Below are 21,768 nucleotides of genomic sequence, written 5' to 3'. Positions count from 1 at the left end.
GTTTTGGGTCTCTATTATACTGCGTACTTTCACATTGCTCCAGATATTCACACTCCGAAATTTTCAGTTACTAAGTAGAAAAAATATGATAAGTTTTTGGACCATAACTCCTTCAATTTTCATGCTATCACAATTTATAAAAAAACCATTGTAAAGGTAATTAAGGTAATTAAGAGAGCTACAACATCCTTCATTGCAATATGTAGTAAAAAAACCTTTTTCTCAAACGGTGAAGGGTTAAAGGGCTTAAGAGAGGCTGTGATTGCGCTACCACGCGCTCTTTAAACAATCATATCTCCGTCAATTTTTGTTTGTCAGAAAAAAACAAAAAAACCCAAATTGTTTGTCAGAAAAATATATAAATTTTTCATTCTTACACTTTTTATACGTATATGTCGTCATTTTGGAGATATTATGAAAAAAGATGGTTTTCTTTTTAATTTGAATGTTTTTTAATCGTGACTTTTTTTGAAAAATATGTATCCTGAAGCACCCAAACTGATAAAATCTATCAAACTCTTCATAATAACGTTAGTTCTAGGCGGAATACGATTAGTTTTAATTTTGGTGGAAATGGCACTTATGAAACCCATTGATTTAAAAGAAAAAAACATTAGATGCTCCTTTTATTTGCAATACAGCTCATTTATTTTACGTGCAAAAAGACTTTTAATAGTGCTCATTTTAAAGCTTATTTCAAGCACTACAAAACACTTTTTTATTAGAATGCCTAAAATGCATCTGCTCGCCGCTAGATGGCATTGACCACATCGATTAAATTTCAGACACAATAAAAAACTGCTTTGATCTTTAATATCTAGCTTAATATTGCACTTAGAATACTTTATAAAAACCCAAATTGTTTATTTATTTACCTGCTACAATTTTGTTATTTATAATATTTTTAATAAAACGTATATTTTTGTTGGAGATATTTGCAAAAAACCGATGAGAAACGTGAAAAAATGCGAATTTTAAATTGCCAATAACTTTAAAATTATTGGATTTTTCGAAAAATTGTATAGATGATTTTTTGCTTAAAATTAGGCCTTCTATCGATATCCGAGGTTATTTAGAAGAAAAAACAATTCACCCCCGAGAAGGGGTGGCAACCACCCCCAGGGTGGTTGCGGAGTTCAAATCATTTTCACTTTTGAAGTTAAGGGTAAGATGGACCTAATTCCAAAATTTTATGCAATTCGGTTCACAGTAAAAAAATTCGGACCAATAATGCTTCAATGACTGCACTATGTAGTTTTATTTTAGTATGCGTTATTGAAAAGTGTTGTGCATTATTTAGTTCGTGTCAGTTCTTTATTGGATGTTTTACAAAATTAGGATTTATCTAAATATGTTAAGTTATTCTTATTCTCAAACAATTTTAAAAAAAGAGGCATCAATTAAACAAATTTCGAGCTTTTTGTCTACTAAACATACCACACACTTGAGCTTTATTTCCCCTACCACGAGAAGTTAAAAGGGAGGGTTCCAACCACTATTAGATTTATTAGTTGACATAGATACCTAAGTACCAACGCGACCTCCATAGGTATGTTCTGGTTATTGTGTCGAATCCATTATCAGTAATTTAAAAGCTACGGATATTACGACTTATTCTAACAAAAAGAGTTTAGTATCAATAGTTCCTTGTTTTGTGTCGTACTGGAGAAATATGGAATTTTAGAAGTATTTAGACTACAGTATACAGTATGAAATAGACAATATCTAGAAGAAATTTTAAAGGATTATAATTCAGTTTTCGTGTTAAAGTTTGGTGTTTTTCGGCTATGCGATGGTTATCAGGAAGTGATTAATAAGAAGATAACAATACATCGGGAATGGTGTTATCTTATAGGAAAAAATTTACCAGCACCCTTAATTAAAACTTTTTGTCATGTTTACAATTTTCATCCAAGGATAAAATGGTATAACCATCGCGATGTTAGAGCCTACACATACAGCAATGTTTGCACGCTTGGAAGTTTCCTTGAGAACAAGGCAGTTGGTGAAATTACTTTTACCTAATTAGTTTTTAATTGCTGATAATGAGATGGGTGCTAGTGGGTCATGGGAGGGACAGATACAGATAATGCACGGCACGGATGCCCGGAAGTTCGTGTCCGCTCTCGGAAGTGGGTGACAGACTACTGTTTCCTCCGGTGCGGCGGTAGGTGGCGCTCAAGCGCTGGTCGTGCCTTGACGCTTGTAGTAGTTATTGTTCAATGTTCACTGCTGTATTCAGTTAGTGTTAATGACAGTGACCGGGCGGGCGCTGCACTCGTGTTCTGTTCTCACTATCTCTGTATTGATGTTTGCTTTTTCGGTCAACACTTGTGACTTCGTTTATAATTTGGTATGTTTTATGTGTTACATATCTCATTTATTTCTTGTTAAAAATTCTTTAGTGTAAATAATCTTATTTGTAAACAAAACATTAACCAATCTGGCTAGTTGTAGCCTGTAATTGTATATTTTCCATTCTATATCTCCATTTGGAATTATAATCTGAAAAATATTGTTTTAAAATATTTTTGATATAATTTAGCCAATACTTAAATCAACGTTGTTTTATACCTTTTGAGGATTTATTGTTTACTACGTTAATTTGGGTTCCTTCTATTTTTTATAAAAGTGTGAGACATTCTTATTATTTTTGTTCTTATTTTGTGGCTTGAATAAATTGAGCATTTTACATTTGAATGGAAATTCGTTAAATTAATTAATTTTGATCAATAAAAAAATATTTGTTCCGTTTTCAATTATTTAACAAGAGTTCTATATCTCAAACTTGTTATTCAGTTACTTAATTATCTATAACATAATATTGTATAATTCATCATATCATATCAAACCAAAACAATTATTATACTACAGTTTTCATCATTAAAATATTTTAATTTTCAAATGTTTCCACTTCTTGAAATATAATCTATATGTATATATATATATATATATATATATATATATATATATATATATATATATATATATAGATTAGATTGGATATATACTCGTATATATATATCCAAAAATCCTAGTGAACTATCATTAATTTGTTGTAAGTAGTCCTAGTTAAGAAAGTATACTGTTAAGATTTCATATGCCATTATCATTAGCCTCATTTACAGGAACTGTTGATTAGAACATTTTCTCCCCATTATACTCGATTCTAAATAGTGGCTGATGATGATGTATATCAATTTTGATATCAAATTATTAACCTTAATATTAATTCATAAGTTTTAGTTATAAACTGGTAGAGGAATCATTAAGCAACAAATCAACCTATAGTTCCATACGAACTGAGTTTCGTAGTACATAAACATCATCATAATTTCAAAATATAACCCGTTTAAATGTAGGCCTATATAATAATTACAAAACATTTATATTTTTCTCGAAAATGTTGTTTTTATTAATTAATGTGATTTTGATTAATAATAAAATTAAAATACACACACACATAGACCTTATCGTATTCCAGATCAAACCCCTAGATTTACACAACAAACGTATCCGCGGTCCGTAGTCATTCCTCAACGATCAATTTGGAAACAAAACTGTGACAAATTATCGGTTAATTTATGACCACCAACGCTTCCAAGAGTCTGGAGTTATTTTTTAACAATAGTGTTGGATATGTGTTAAATATTGTTTGCCATTTCTTTTTAAGAGATATTCTTCAAAGTAATTATTTTTTACCGAAGTAAAAAAGTAGAAATGTTTAGTTAAATTTATAGTTATACTAGCTGTTACCTGCGGCTTCGCACGCAATCTTTAGACCCGACGTCCTTATATTACTTAGTAAAAGCAATTATGATGTAATATGATGGGAGCCCTATAAACATTTTAAAACGTAAGTAGGCATACATCAGGTAGATATTAATTAAGTTCATTGTAAATAGTATCAGAGTTTAACTTTATTATTATATAATGTTTGGCACGTGAAGCATTTCTGGTGCTAATTAATTATATACATAACGTCACAGCTGAATCTGCCAAACATTCTAAAATATTCCAAGTAAACTTTACTTTTCTTTTTCTTCATAAAAACCTTCCTCGGATTTCAATGAACATTTTACGAAAAGAATTACCCGAATTGGTCCAGCCGTTCTCGATATTTGCGCTTACGAACACATTTCGTGATTCATTTATATTTATAAGATATTGAAAAAGTCCTCACGTTACTCATACTAGCAAACACGCTTCTAAAGCTTGTACGTATAATATTCTGAAGGTTATTTTAAATGTTACGTGTCAGGATTTTCACGATGGTACGTGTTGAGGCTTGAGGCTCGAAATAGGTTCATCTTTAACTAAATGAAGAAAGAATTATCAGCATTCATTGAGTTTTTGAAGACTGGCATTGTTATTCGCATTTCACCAGTAATTATGTTTATTACAAATTTCCATAATAATAATAATAATAATAAACAATAGTAGAGTTTCTAAAGTAAAATAGCACTGTATGAACAATACTAGACAAGGCCGGACGCTTACACAGTGACCCACACAGGATCAGTCCACCTGTTCTTTACGCCCGTTTCGCTCCACCCAAAGCGATCGTTGATTGCACGCTCTGCCATATTAACCATGTTTTTGTTGATGTTACTGTAAACATTTGACTATTTTCAAGTATTAATAGAAGCACAAAGAAACAAACCTATATACATACACATATCGTTTATCTGTTATAGAATATAGTCAGATAACTCAACAGTAATATACGAGTACGTGCTTTTAAAACACCGCGTGTAGACTAATCTATATTTAGTGCTATACTTTCAACTATTAACTCTTGTATTTTAAATTTTATTTCAAATATATGTTAAAAACAATAATTTATGACTCCATGACTAAGAGTTTTATTTTAGTCCTCGGACACTTATATCTGACGAACAGATTATTACTTTTGGTCCTTATAACGGTACTGATATTGTAAAATTAACGTTATACTCTGGAAAAAATGTGTGCGACGGCATAATTTCAATCAGAACTGTTCCACGGTATCTCGTCAATTATTATGTCTTTTACCTGATTTCTTATTGAAATAATTGTGTTAACGACATAAAGTGTTAATCACGAATACACCGAGAACTCCACGAGTCAAACATTAAGTCCAGATCCAGTGATAATACTGCCCGAGAACATGTTACTCATCTCTACATTGTATACTACATCTGATACAGGTCTAGGCCGCAGATAACGACGGAACGTGTTAATCACGAACACACCGAGAACTCCACGAGTCGAAACATTAAGTCCAGATCCAGTGATAATACTGCCCGAGAACATGTTACTCATCTCTACATTGTATACTACATCTGATACAGGTCTAGGCCGCAGATAACGACGGAACGTGTTAATCACGAACACACCGAGAACTCCACGAGTCGAAACATTAAGTCCAGATCCAGTGATAATACTGCCCGAGAACATGTTACTCATCTCTACATTGTATACTACATCTGATACAGGTCCAGCCGCAGATAACGACGGAACGTGTTAATCACGAACACACCGAGAACTCCACGAGTCGAAACATTAAGTCCAGATCCAGTGATAATACTGCCCGAGAACATGTTACTCATCTCTACATTGTATACTACATCTGATACAGGTCTAGGCCGCAGATAACGACGGAACGTGTTAATCACGAACACACCGAGAACTCCACGAGTCGAAACATTAAGTCCAGATCCAGTGATAATATTGCCCGAGAACATGTTACTCATCTCTACATTGTATACTACATCTGATACAGGACCAGCCGCAGATAACGACGGAACGTGTTAATCACGAACACACCGAGAACTCCACGAGTCGAAACATTAAGTCCAGATCCAGTGATAATACTGCCCGAGAACATGTTACTCATCTCTACATTGTATGTTTGCTACATGTGATACAGGTCCAGCCGCAGATAACGATTGGTTATCTCGATAATAGTGGAATTATCAGAGATGTCTCACGTTGAAGATACAATTAATAAGTACTCCTCCGAAGTCTTTATTGATTTTAGATATTTTTGGTAGTTTGTAATTTATCTTTTAAACATTCAAAAAGAATGTAAACACTTTGCAAGAAAAATGAAAAAGCGATTCGGTGAGTATCAAAAATATCGTTAAAATAAGTCATATCCCAGGATGCCAAGCCCAAAAATAAGAAAATACAGAGTTTGAAGTTTAATATTGTTCCTATGTGATTGCTGTTGTTCACTATGAATATGATCGATTACTCTGTCTGTCGGTGCATATCACTGAACGTCGCACAGTGCACCAAAACTATTCAATAGCTGACTAAACTCAAAAGCGAAGTGTGCCTGAAGTATTTAAAAGCCTAATGAATGACCCTTATCACTGAAATTCTAGCGTATTATTCCAATCCTTAGAATACACAATTTTGCCGGCCTTCGTTTACGGACTCTCTTGAAATCAGTTTAAGAGTATTCCTGAAGAAATCGTTCCATTCGTGAAGTATTGTAAAAGTTTAAATAAGTATATCTGGTTTTTATAGTATGTGGCGTAACAATTGTTACATCATATTAATTTGTTCCCTAGGTATGTATAACTTGTATTCTTAAATCACAATTAAATATTAGATAATGTTTATGATCTTTGTAAACGATTTACTGTGTTAGTCTTTGACATTTGGCTAAACAAATATATCTAATTTCTAATGACGGGTATCTTGGGAAGCCACCCCCCCCCCAACACAAGCTTTATGTGTGGTTGCGTAGAGAAACTCTTGTAGTTTATGTAGTTAACTAATTTAGTATATAAATTAGTTGTCCGTTTTTACTCGAAATTTATATGTTACGTTTCCATCATAGTTACTGAATTTATGCAACAATTTACTTTTTAATTTTATCACATTCAAAATAATAGTTTTTAAAACCGTCGCGTCGCGTTTTGTATACTTTGCGATTTAAACCTGATAGAAACTTCTTCTTTTTAGCGATTTTCATAATAAACCCAAGCTCATGTATGATACAATTAATTCTACATGTACGAGTATGTGTACATAAATGCTTATTAGCACTAAACTTTAAATAAACGAACTACGTTTGTATATAGCTGAAAGATTAAAATATTCGTATGAGTCAAACTAGCTTTATGTATAATTACTTGGTGTATTTTTCGTAAATGTGCATAATTTATATCTAAAATGTTAAACAACTACTATATAATTGGAAACAGTGTAATTGACTTACACTACAATTACAATGCTTAATAATGTACTCGTATAACATCCCTGATGGGGTGTCGGAGTAAAAATTCCATTATTAACGGTTCCTTTTTACAAAGTTAGTTCCAAAAACAGTGATTGATTAATGTAAAGATTTTGGTAATATATCATGCAGAAGACAGAATAACCACTTAGAAAATCACGTGAAAAGGTTTATCATCTTGCATTGAACACTGCTGCTACGCTAGGCCCTGGCTGCCACGTATGAACATACTGAGAAACTGAGAGGCATAGGAAACCATAAAAAGACTTCACGTGGTAATAGGAAGACATATTTTACAGGAAGTGTTCATGGATGAAATTTAAGACGTTTTAATGTGATGTTAAGGACATCAACTTCTCTAATTAGCAAGTTCATGAAAGTACTAACTAGAACACTGCAAGGATACTTTTCAAAATATCTATCAAGCTCTGTAATGGATCCATATATAAAAGTTATATAAAGTAACATGTTTTGCTAGAATTCAAATAAATATTCTTAATCGCCAATTCCAAAACCCCGAAATAATTAGCAATTTATTATTAAATTATTTTATTGGTGTTATGTTTTTGGAGAGTGTTAGGGCGTTTTTCCACTTTGTTGGTCGCGCTGTAAGGGCGGCGTAGTGCGCAACTGAAACTAACTGTGCCATGCAAGAAAGAAAAGGAGTTAACTTATCGACTGGTATATCACACCCAGATACTAAGAATAATGTATGTATTTTTCTTTGGACCATAGTACTGCTTATATCGGTTTAAAATAAAAGTTCAGTTGTAAAAATATTCCTTTGTAATTTATCGATGACACATAGTTTTTAATTTAATAAACGAAAACTAAAAGAGTAAATTGTGTTGCATCAATATTACATTTATATTACGTATATATATAATTTCAATAAACATTAAATAAGGCTATTGCCATTTATACAATTTAACGTAAATAAAAGTCGTTTGACAGGTGTTTGGTCTTCCGATCATATGTTAGTTTGCTTATTTAAACGCATATGTGACAGATACGGCCAAATACAAAATAATTGAATCGGAAAAAGTAAGCGCTCTGTGGTGTAATGGTAGCACATTCACCCGGCAAGTGAGAGATCCGGGTTCGACTCCCGGCGGAGCGAGTACTTTTTGCGATTCAATGTTTATTGAAATTAAATAAGGCTATTGCCATTTATACAATTTAACGTATATATATATATATATATATATATATATATATATATATATATATATATATATATATATAGTGAAAAGGAACCAAATAAAATTTTCTCTATAGATATTTTTGTACACGTATACTTCTTCAGACTAAAACTATATAACTGTATACATATGTACAAGTACCTGTTGGAGTTGTTAAATTAACGAGAAAATACAACTGTAATTCTAAATAAATGTGAAAGTGTCTGTTTGTTTGTTTTGTTTTCATAGTGAGTAAACATTTTCTAATAAGTAACCATAATTTTTAACGCCGTTTTAGACTTAACTTAAGCGTTTTAGGTAAGTACTAATCTACCTTAGAAAATGTCCTAAAACATAAGAAGTCAGAATTTGACTCCAAAGACTCCCTTTGAAACCAGTGGACAAGCACTATGTTAGATGAAATTTCGCTGGACTGTTTTTGTTTAACTAATGTACCAATTCCAGCTCTAAATGGTCCAAAATATTAAAAAACTGTTACTGTAAATTTAAAGACTGATATAAAACCCTTATTAGTTCTCTGACAAATGTAGGCATCTCAGAGCTGTGTATATATTTTCTTGATTGGAAGAGAGACAAAATTAGCTATGGAAAAAATACTAAGACCGAATTAAATTAAAATGACCTTAAATATACAGTTTTTAACGTATTTTCTTGATCGTGAGAAATAGGCAAACTCAAAATTGGCGTCGGAAATATAATTCACACAAACCAGAAGTGCTCATACAGGTGCAAAATCTGCTTAATTGCGTGCAAAGGAACGGGTAACTGCTACTTTAAATATAATTGTAAACAAATACTGTACATCTGATTCGTAGTTATAAAAGGCACGCAAAGAGGAAAAATAATAAAGTAGTGTCAACGATTATTATTATTTGAATATAAGCTGATTAGCAGGTTCACTTTTCCAAATTAAATCTGTTGATGTGTCTATTGAAATGCTGTCATATATTTTTAATAATTTTGATTTATAAAAACTTTCAATTCAGTAATGGTTGTGTTGTTTGAAATGTATGGCAATGTTCTCTTATCCCTATTCTTATCTCCATGGAACATACTGATAGGCCTTTTCACAACGTATTGATATGTTTTGTTCATTTCAACTTATTTTATGAATTTTCAGTTAGGTTAGTCATCTCCTGAGGAAAATATCATAAAATATACTTTAATCAAAGAAAATGTGAGTTTTCATTTGAACCTAAAGTAAAAATTATTTTTTAAATTACAATTTAATGTATGTAAATATATTTTTTCACTATTTTGAGTATTCAACAAATGACAATCATCCCTAAAACTTGTAGGCTTTTTAAAGATAATTCTATGTGATTTTGATAAAATACAGGCATTTTCATTTCCCTGCCATGATTGTAGCTTGTGTAATGCAGTTATATAGGGTACTTTTATTAGGATCGTGGTAGAATGTGGTATTAAATTTCCGATCATTTAAAGTTCAAGGCTTGTTATTGTTAGGGTTTTGTGTCCAATTATATCTATTAATTTATTTGTATGTGCGTTGACATAATTTATACAGTATGTTATAAATATTAAATAAATTTATCTGTATTAAGTTTTAACACAACAATTATTATACAAACATTTATGTTTTAAAATGTACACACACCATCTGTATTCTATGTATGAATGTGTGTAAATGTATAACATTTGGACAAGCTTTTGCCCGTATTGCCTCGGTTATAACCCCAGTCTGTTATCGTTCACTGGTAGATTGTAGACCACATCCGTCAGGCACCACGCTCCCCCAGACTGCATGATAAGGCCAGTTTCGGGAACCTGTCACTCGAATGTCATGCGATCATTTTTAAGAGTTGTTTTACAAATAAAATGATATAATTAATATAATATATTAATATTATTAAGCTTATCTCTCAAAATTACAGAACAAATAGTAAACCAGTATGCTTGCTACGTTGTTGGGGCTCCGTAGTTACGTAGCCTTTTACTGCCACTGTCGTATCTGGTTGTATGAATGTGTCTGCGAGGTGAGCTGTAGTGGAATATAATGTAAATTTCCAAACGCTATAATAATCTCTGGCACGAGAGCTTTAACCTTATATCCGAACTGTTTTCCACATTTCCGGGAAGCCACTAATGAAATGCAAATATCTAGGTACTGTTTATATTGAAATATTGAACATAATATGTTTATTTGATTTATGGTAGAAGGTTTTGCTGATTGACGATGAGGATAAATATTTCAGTAACAATTGTTTAAATAATAACGGAATAAATATATATTGAAACGATAAGTTCAAACTGATTAAGCTTACCATAAATTATTCTTAGGTATAAAAGTCGGTATTTGTAAAAATGAATTAGAATATAATCCAGAAGAAGTATCATCCCTAAACTGAGGGGTTAATGTATCTGATTATTACTCCGGAGAGTCTGGGCGAATAACAGTGCGGGATATAATTTACATACGCCAACAAATTTCGGGCCGATCCGCAGGAGTTTAAATTCAAGCAAGACATTTTCAGCTGTAAAACCTTTTTATTGACTTGGTATCGAATGCTTAGAAGAATGCTTATACGCCTGTCGTTTGTAAATGTCTGATAAGAAAAACACAAGATATGTAATCAGGAATGGTGTACAAGTACAGTAAGTACCTATTTCGGAATGAAACCAATAAACTTTCCCTTACGGTGACAGTTTGAGTCCTGTAATGTATTCTAGACCTAGTATTTTCGGTGGTGTCCTTAGTGTATTTTATATCAAATGGAGATTTGTAAACGGTTAGAAAATTAAAATGTCTTCTTTATTCTTTTGTTAGTTCCAAACGTTTTTCATTCTTCAATAATTTAGACTCACCAGGATATGTGTGCTTTAAATTATGTTTGAAAAAACAATGTTACGGGGGTTAAAATACTCTTGATGGTGGGTTTACACTGCTGTTATATATAAAGAGAATGATAGTGTTCATTTCATATTCTTCTAAAACAACTCAGAACTTTGAAACGGGTATCAAACATAACTAGACACTTGCGCATCGCAATTCCCAAATGTGTTTACAGTCTCCGTCAACTAAACTTCGTGTCTTAGGCAGTATAATAACTATGCTTTCAATACCCTCGGTCTCTTCTATAAATCTAAAGGAATGTACAATAAATATAAGAACATTTAAGTAACACCATTATTAGTTGTTATAGAGTTGTAAAAGTATGGTACGTTTGTAAAACATATAACCAGACCTTGTCATTTTTTTTAGAAAAAGCAAATAGCAGGATACTGTATGGTAACTGATAGGAAGGCGTTTTACATCCTCCTCTTAATAGAATATCGTATTTATCTAAATGACTTGTAGAAAATAGTAATTGAAGTTTTGATTTATAATTTAAATAAAAGAAAGGTTTAAAATTATACATTTTTAAAAGTAGCAATAAAAGTGTTATTAAATTACCAACATCATGAAATATTTTGTGGCGTGAATCCAATGCACTAAGATCTTTAAAAAAAATGTGGCCAACGTATGATTATTACGAGACATCAAACCAACAACTTATAGAGCTATAAATAACATGATAAGACCTTCAGAACTGATTCCACTGGAGTAGAAGGGCGACCCCACCAATTAAAGCGCTTGACCGCGAGTTAATATCTAAACAGTGTGGGGAAATCGGAGAGGCCTGTTAACATCAACACTAGAAACACTAGTACCATACATATATTAAGAACAAAAATAACTTACAAGTAACTTACTTAACTTACTTAATAACTTACTTTTACAATAATTGTTGCGTAGTAAAAACTGATAATTTACAGGGCGTGTATACACTAATTATTTTATTGTGACTTTATTTTGTTTACTTCTGCTCAATACAAAATAATATTCTTTAAACCGCTTACTTAAGAGCTATAAGTCAAATTATTTACTGACATTTATTCATTGACCACTGCATTGTGAAGAAGACCGTAAACGAAGCTTAAAAGTATGATTAGGCTTATTACTTAGTAAATTTACCATAGAGGTTGTATCTTATTGCCTGAGCGTTTAGCCGATGCCTGTCCCGTCAGTTGCTAATGAACAAAACCCGATTTCTGTCTGCCTGTACACACGACAAGTTGCGAACAAATTGACCTAGGTTTTACCTTTACTGCTTCTTCATCGCTACTGAAAATGTTTATTCTGGTTACAATGGTCTTATGAGTAACCAACCATGTTAGCAGCGAGAAAAACTCAGTATAAAATATTAGTACAAAAGAATATAATGTAAAGATTGATTGCGACATTTTCCAGTAACTTGTCAACGTATTAATTTACCTTGTTGAATTATTTGGTTTCATAAAAAACTTTTTAGCAAGATCTGCAATGTAATTATCATAATAATCTAAATATATATTGCTGGTTATATTTGATATATGTGATACGTATATATCGATTTTAACATAACTTTGAGAAAATAAAGAGCCTTGAAAGTTGAAATATAACTCAGATCTGGATAACAATGCGATAGTATACATTTATTGACTTTCATAGTAAACACTCGTGTATATTTAGGTATATACGGCTCTTTGCATATTCTTAGGTTAATGCCATTAAAACAGAGGAAATATCTCCTCCAAAATTCAATGGTTTTAGAGACCACTTTTATAGTTTTGCAGACGCAAACGAAGTCGATTTATATCTACTCGTACTTGTCCATAGAAGAGGTGCAAGAAAATATTACAATAATTTTATTAATTCGAAAATCTGGAATTATACCCTTAACTTATTTATATATTTAAAATTAGCTCACAAGGTTTATTAGCTCAGCGTTTCGCCCAACAATTGATGAAGGAATCATATATTTATGTATTTTGTGTGTGTTCGTCTGTATAAACGAGACCTTTCTAATAAGTCAGTTTGGAGGTTTGGAATTTATATAGATTGAAACTCCACATCTACTACCGCTATAGAAATTAGAAAATGGTATACACTAGGGTACACACCTATTTTTATGTTGGTTGTTTAAATGGTGTTAGTGTAAAACGTAAAATGTTGTATTTTTATTAATTTTCGACTTCCCAAAAACACACAGGAAATTTATTTATGTCCTTGGAACTGACTTGTTCATAATATTGTTCTTGATTGAGAATTATTATATGATATTTAGCTAATTCTGACAATCTGGTATTTATCCATAAAACATGCCAGGTCCAAAGCATGGTTTTACTATTTTAATTTGAAATTAGTCCCCCCATATGTGAGTGAAAATATTGATAGCTCACAATAAAAAAATTTTGCAAGTGAGCAAGAAGGCTGGGTTGAAGATCATTTTACATTGTTAGGCAAATTTATATTTTATTCGTCCCATCATGAAATTAATTTACAGCTTTCAGTTATTACGTAACAGTTAATAAAGAAATTGAGTTCGCAATAATATAATTTTGCACCATTAAGACCCGGCTGTAGTGAAACAATCTTTCAAAGTTTTACCCAATAAGTTATGCCTATTTTTGGGTGGTATAATAGTTTTAAAACTCTAAGGACGTGTCTTAACTTAAAGTCTTAAATGAATACGCACTAAACCGTTTTTCTTGTAAGCTTTATACATTTTGAATATTAAAACGATGAAGTACCTATATGGAATAAAGATTTTCTTCTGAATAAACAATAAAACACTTAAACACTAAAACAGGCGTTTGGTTGCGTATGAAGTATAGTATTAAAATAAGACATCGACCAATAGTTGTATGATGAAATATAACAGTCAACCTTTCATTATTTCACTATTAAAATGTCAGCAATTCAGTAGTTAGTGAATGAGGAAGCTCTTGAATGGGAGCATCGACTGTGTCCGTAATAACCAATGTTTCATGTCTGAGCTAAATTAAATTTTGAATGTTGCTTAAATAATACGTTATAAGTTAGGTCTTATCATTGCATATATTTAACTAAATGTTAAAAGTGTACTCATTTAATATTTGCTCATTAATATCTTCATAAATTGAAAATTATTATATAGTTCACATCCTTAATTAAATCCGGCTTACGCATACTAAGAAACTATATCGTTAGTATTATTTTGTCAGAGTTTGATCAAATCAACCGGGTAATGAATGTCACGTTGAAGGCACCAGTCAGGCGTACCAGTCAGGGTCACATAGACCCAATCGCTAAACACACGACCGCAAAGTCCGCGTAACAACCCTGGAACCGCGTATATTTCACCATGCCTAGATATGACAACAAAGTGTTTTAATAAAATCATTTTTATACATAACGTAGAGCAATGGTGGGAAGAGTTGATACAATAAAAATGTTAAGTTCAGCTCCAGTTCACCTTCCACTTAGTGCAGTGTCTGAAGTCTAACGCTGTGAAAGACTTGAATCCTGAAATCTGGAATCAACATCCCTCTGAAGAGATCCAAAACAGTCGGAGATGAAGAAGCTCAAAACGAACTCACTACATCGTTTCGACATTAGAAACACCTTGACTACAAACAAATGTAATCGAGATGTAGTGTGGTGTTCTCATTGTCTTATCAGGAACCTTATTGAGTGCTCTACGATGTTTCCGAAACGATCTCAAATCACGTTGGAGCAACTGAGTTTTCTACTCATAACGTAGAGCAATGGTGGGAAGGATTGATTTAATAAGAATGTTAAGTTCAGCTCCAGTTCACCTTACACTTAGTGCAGCGTCTAAAGTCTAACGCTGTGACAGACTTAAATCCTGAAATCTGGAATCAATATCCAATTGATGAGATCCAAAACAGTCGGAGAATAAGAAGCTCAAAACGAACTCACTACATCGTTTCGACATCAGAGACACCTTGACTACAAACAAATGTAATCGAGATGTAGTGGTGTTCTCATTGTCTCTTCACACAATTGTGTATTTTATAAAAATAAAACTGATGTGTTAAAATATGATGCAATTTACCTTGTTTTTGATGGTTCAGGATAACAGAAATAGAAACAAAATGATTACGTTTGTACTTGGCTAGCTATTATGTCTTTAGGAATCCCAATCACACGTATTGCCTGTAGTTGGCCATTACTTTAGTGAGTGTGATCGAAATTTTGGTGTGTATGGAGCAATAGTAAAGGCGAAAGAGAAATCACACAATATATAAAAATGTGTACAGATCCTCCAATCAGCAAGAAGTAATCTAAGTTCCTTTCTGTTTAAAAATGGTGCGCTAGTATTACAGTAGAACCCCTCATATCCGGCCACCACGGGACCGAGCCCCTGGCCGGATAACGATTCGGCCGGATAAACCAACCTACAGTACACAGCACTTGACGAAACAAAACAATTGTACTGTACTGTACTAACCGCACTGGAAATAATCAACGAACTGTTTACAGGTTAAACCTATTAGCTCAACTGAGGACAATACAGGAAAATGTAAACAAATAGATACACCAAAATAACGTAAGAGTCGTGGGAGACTAGTGCGTGCAAACTGCGCGTCTGCAAGTCGTGGTAAATAAATTTCGATATTGGCTTCCGGGAAGTGGCCGGATAAACCGAGGTGCGGTAAAACCGAGGCCGGATATGAGGGGTTCTACTGTAAAATTAAATGGTCCGAGTTTTTTGGTTGGTGTGTGTGTGTGTGTGTGTGTGTGTGTGTGTGTGTGTGTGTGTGTGTGTGTGTGTGTGTGTGTGTGTGTGTGTGTGTGTGTGTGTGCGTGCGTGTGTGTGTATATATATATGTATGTATATATATATATATATATATATATATATATATATATATATATATATATATATATATATATATATATATATATATATAAACACAACAATTCATAATTATTGTTAATCCAATTTTTACTATCGGCTTTATGTGCTCGTATTTACAGGAATATTTGTGAATTATCCTGTAGTTTGGAACATTTCGTTGTTTCGTTTACATTCTATAACTTCACTTCGTAAAAAGATTCAGTTTATTAATAATGTATGCGTATATTTTCAGACACAATACTGTACTCTGATAGTGATGTGTTCTACAGTTATTCAGTCTGTGTAGAGCAGTCGAATACGGTCAATGTTTCTACCATTTGTAGGTTGCTGGTTAGATGTTTTTGTTTGTACATCTATGGATGTTGTATACGTCGCGTCGTCGGTCGTCGACTTCAACTTTAATTCAACTGTCAATTTTGTGGTGTCAACATCAACAACTAAACTGTCAGCATTCTGTACCTCACATTTTGCGGTGAATTTAGTTGTTGGTGAATGAATATTATGAGTGAGTATTTTAATTAGCAATTAAACAGTAATCTGTGTTGTAATTTTCGTTTACTACTTAGCTAACATTATACAAACAATCAGTTATATTTAATTTTATTTGGAATGTAACAGAAAAGCTTTGTTATTTGGGTCAACAGTTGTATCATTAACTTTAAATTGTTTGAAAAGTGAAGCTATTTTTAAAATGGTTTATTGATCCTTATATTCTAAATTTTTTAAAGTTCTGTTAAATACTCCATGGTAAATCGTCTAAATCAAACCCCTTTACAATATAATCTCTAGGCCAATTAATGTTTTAGAAACAGTTTGATTTGTTTTATTGGTAATTTTGAATGTTTTCCAGGATCTAAATTTAAACATTCCAATGGGTTGTGACTTTGTGAATTTAATATTGGGCCTATAAAGCTGTATATGTACTAAGGTTAAGATTTTATTGTTACGTTCTGGATAAAAAGTTTCTGAATTTTTAAAACAAGATGTGCCAGTCTCATCTGTGCCAGAGTTATAACCATAATATTTCAAATTTATCTAGCTATTGAAAGTGATTAAAGATCATAGGGGCTGCAGTATAGTATTCAGCCATCACCAAATCAAATCAAAGAACCAAATGTTTTATTATAAATACCTATAATACTGAATGCAAAAGTTCTAATTATATTGATTTAAAATTAATTGTTGCCAATTCTTTTTAATGTGTTAAATAATAATATTGTTCAAATATAATTCAAGCAAAAGTAAAATCTTTTGTATGATATTAGAGTAATATCCACAAGTACCATAGTGATGAACATGTGTGTGTCACAAGCTGTCAGACATGTTTATCCTTCAAAATAGCAATAAGTATCTAAATGTTTGACTGCTTTGTTGGTTATATTTAATAAATACATGAAGTTTGAATAGTTATTTATTTATTATTAAGTTATTACTTTTTTAGACGTAAAAATAGCTGAGCAAAGGCTATACTGTAATCTGAAATACGTGTAACATAATTTTATTAGATATTTTGATTTCGGTAGTTTAGATAATTATGAATGTCAATTCGATTGTGGTGGTGGCCACTTATTATACTACAGAAACACGACAAAGGTGTACACAGATTATTGTATGTTAATGATACATGCCATGCCACATCGAGAGCCTCCTTCCACTGACCTAACTGGTGCCATCAGCAATCCTAAACTGCTGGGTATGCTCGACTTCGTAATACCCAATTTGTACATGTTTAATAACCTTCTACAAATGCCACTACATATTGATTATGGTTATTATCAGTATACTGAGACTTGCTAACACTGTCTGCCAAGATATAGACTTCTTCCATGATAGTTTCCGGTCTTTTAAATTTAGATGTTAACTGCTGGATGATGTATTAACTAGCTCATGTTAATCTCTACAATCCTAATTAGGAAAGATTTGAGTGGTAATTGTTTTAACAGTTATATTAGTTGAGAGTATTTTGTGTGGTATCACACACTTCTTGTTGACTGCAGCGTAACATATCTTCAGGGACTTGTGAGAGGAGCTATCCAACTACAGAATAGCCCTTTGGTTAATTATAGAGGATGGACTCAGAGACTTCTTGGCTGTGGTTAGGAGAAAACTGTTCTCAGAACTAGTACTAAGTCTTCAAACAGATTTTATCACAATCCCTGTTTGTTCTAAATTTAACCCTTTCAGTGCTTGACATTTTCTTGGAATACTAACCAAAAGTGCCTGGACTATTTTTAGTTTTGCTATCCAAAATTCTGTGCCATTTTCAGCAATTTGAGTACAGTTACTTAAAAATGTTAAAATTCTTTATTTCATGGCCAATTTTAATTAATTTTTGGCTAAATTTATGTACAAATGTGTTTGTGTATGCATGCATGCGTATTCTCAAAAAGTTCTCAAAATATAAGAAAACAACAAAAATAAAATCAGTTCGAGGTAAAAATAAATTTTCTTGTTGAGGTTCAAAGAAGTACTTAAAAAATCTCACACTTACTAAAACCATGCTTACTAAAAGAACATTTTCTTTTCATCATATTTTTAGCCTGCCAATTTTTATTAAAATATTCCCAAAGATAAATATATTATTTATTCATGACTGGTCATTTTGATTGACTACTTATGTTACCGATACTAGTTAACGAGCTGTTTGTGTAGTATTCAATACGTTTAACAAAAACAATGTTTATTTTAAATATTAATTCGTGTATTAAATTTTATATTTTTTATAAACATCTGAAACATTAAATTTTAGAATTTTATGCCCGTTTTAAAATTTTCGGTCATATGGTTGTCACTTCATGCTTGTTTTTAAAATATCCTGTTGCCCAGACATTGGGCTGAAAGTATTAAACAAAATCAAATTATGAGTAGGTATAAATTATTAGGTAATAATTATTTTCTTCATTGTAAGTTTAGATTTTCTATTTATTAACTGTAATATTATAATTATTCTACTTTAATAAATTGCTTCGAATACACATATTTATCTTACTGTAGTTGTATAAAATTGTATTGTCAAACTATCATATTCCATGACATTTTAAATTTTTGATCCACATTAAAAAAAAGATAATAAACTATTATTAAAATAAAATGTTATTGATGTTTGATATTTAAATCATTAAAGTAAATTAAGCAATAAATACTGTAGCCTTCACCAGGTAATGTTGCAGAAGGACTGGTGGGAGCGAGATGGCTGCTACTTCCATGCGTGCTCACACCCACACTCCCTTGCAGACCATTAACAGAGGAAACCACTTCATGAGACCCCTGCGTTCTTCTATAAATGGTAATGTGTTTCTGTAGCATGTTCTTGATGACATGTACCCCATCAGTTATGTGTGCCCAACTTTATAACTGATGTTGTATACCCAATCTGATACATTTTAGGGTTTAGTAAAGTGTGTTATGCACCCAATAGGGTAGGCCTACACATGTTAGGATTTGTCTGATGAATGGTTTTCTGAATCTGCCTGTTCTTGTGATTTGTGAAAATGAGTACAGGCTTTTAGAACTATTAGAGTAACTTATCATGTATCTCATCATGAGCGTGATCACTAATTTTTTTTAGGTAAAAAAATCACAACATTATAAAACAAATGTTCTTGTCATGTTATTTAAATTAGTTTAATCAGTATTTACATAAACTGTAACTATTTAAATAGTTTCAAATTAACAGCTTCCTTTGTGCATTTTATTGAAGTACTGCCAGAACCACATTGATGGGCTCATCTGAACAGGTGAGACAATAGTTATTGACCCGATTTTTCTTTCTTTCATGCTTCTTTTATATACTGTTGATTCATAGACCTTCATAGTAAAATAGGTATCTCTTTCTTGTGTTATGGGCCAATTCTTTTCGTCTTTTGAGCCAGTGTTTGAGCCACCACTATTTCTTGTACGTAGTCTGTCAGTTGACATGACTTTCACATGAGATTCATCACTCATATATAAATAGTAAAAATATATGGCATTATTTTAATTTATAAAATTTCAATGCCAAAATGTTTTTTTCATATAGTAATATTACTTTAACGTGAAAAATTGGAAATTCTTATTAAAAAATACAATGGCAGATAATAAATGACAAAAATTCTCCCTTATTATGAGCATGTTAACTGTACAATTTTATCAGTACAGATAGATCTCATAATAGATATAGATACATAAGAGAGACATTTACTAGAGACATAGGTGTAGAATATGATTTAAGCTTAATGAATCTAAGTGTTATCAGTTTATTAGTTTGAGTGCTGCTCCTTCAATTTGTTCATTTCTTATAAATAATGACAAAATCAATGATAAGTTTTATGAGGACAGAGTTTTAGATAAAATAACTTAATGATAGGCCTATACCATAAACTGTATTTGTAGAAATTTTGTTAAGCTAGTTAGGAAAAACCATCTAGGTTGATTTCCTTAAGTGAAAAAAGTTATAGCTGTTAAAACTATAGTGAGAGCTAGAGTGAGAGTTTGGATCTACACTCTTTAATAGAGAACATTTAATTTTTAACAGTTTTACAACAACAATGGATTACAAAGTATAACTATAAGTATAGTAAATTCTCACTTTGTATCAATTTTGATAACTAGATTATTTTTCTTTCCTTACAGCCTTAATATACTTTTCAAGAAAAACAGAGTTTATGTTTAATTTATCTTTATTTTAATTTTAGGTGGATGATTAACAGTAGCAATAAAAATTCCATTGGCCTATTACAGAAAGGTGTGTTTAAAAATGATTCAGATGATATAGAACAGAATTGATATAGATTAGATAAACTTATCACATCACTGCACATTTCATATTGTTTGACTTACCTGTGGTTTTGTTTGAATCTTAATTCATAAAAGATATTATTTTGTTTACACATACATTACAATAATTTAATTCTTCTATTAATTCGGTTTTCTGGATGAATATGGATTCCGGTGTTTTAGTTTGATACTTTGTTTACTTTACATTTGTGCAAATAATTGCTTTAATATATTATGTGCAATTTATATTAATTTGGATCAGAAAGTTATTTATTATTCTTGGATTCCCCTAAATTATTTGTTTTGTGTATCTATGTTTAGGGAAGCAGAAGAGTGCAGTGGAGTTGCTGCAAGAATCCAAATGTCTTTATGTTAAATCAGAGACAGTCCTAGATCATCATCAGCAGTTGAAATCTTCTAGTCCAGACCATTTATATTCTTCAATTGTTAAAGGTAAGTCTTGTAAATGTATTCAACTGAATGTTAAATCAGAGAAAATCTTAGATCATCATCAGCAGTTGAAATATTCTAGTCCAGACCATTTATATTCTTCAGTTGTTAAAGGTAAGTCTTGTAAATGTGTAAACAGCGGCAAAGGATTATCACTGTGTCTTTCTTTCAAATGTATTACTACATTTAGGTAAGGACATTATTAATTATGGCATTTCTCAGATTTACAGTTTATGGTGAAGGGTCATCACTATAGCATTTTTTTGCATATATGGGTGATAGCCAGTGTACAGTATGGTCATGTATATATGAGGGCCGTTTTTGTTTTTCAACTTCTGATCTCACGCTATGACAGCTAGACATGTGGCAAGTCCAAGGTGTGCATAGTAGTCGACTGCTGAGTTCAAATAGCCCGTAAGTGCTGAGCTGCAGTTGCATAAAC

At 31.9% G+C, this 21,768-nt stretch overlaps 1 protein-coding gene across 4 annotated transcripts in view; it reads left to right on the top strand.

The window, feature by feature from the left end:
- The window catches only part of LOC124361942 (protein FAM110B), a 54,378-nt gene that overhangs the window by 9,146 nt on the left and 23,464 nt on the right, over positions 1-21,768 (top strand). The window contains exons 1-3 of one of the 4 annotated variants that reach the window (XM_046816045.1): positions 16,307-16,626; positions 19,295-19,407; positions 21,198-21,329. In XM_046816045.1, coding sequence (XP_046672001.1) covers positions 19,311-19,407; positions 21,198-21,329 — 229 coding nt within the window. In that variant the 5' untranslated portion in view covers positions 16,307-16,626; positions 19,295-19,310. Of the gene's footprint in view, positions 1-16,306; positions 16,627-19,291; positions 19,408-21,197; positions 21,330-21,768 lie in introns of those variants that run through there. The other 3 variants (XM_046816052.1, XM_046816028.1, XM_046816036.1) reach the window with 3 other exon arrangements.

Source organism: Homalodisca vitripennis, chromosome 1, assembly GCF_021130785.1.
Source record: "Homalodisca vitripennis isolate AUS2020 chromosome 1, UT_GWSS_2.1, whole genome shotgun sequence".
In the NCBI taxonomy this organism is placed as follows: Eukaryota; Metazoa; Arthropoda; class Insecta; order Hemiptera; family Cicadellidae; genus Homalodisca; species Homalodisca vitripennis.
The sequence above is the reverse complement of the archived record's forward strand: the minus strand, read 5'-3'. Positions and strand labels throughout refer to the sequence as shown.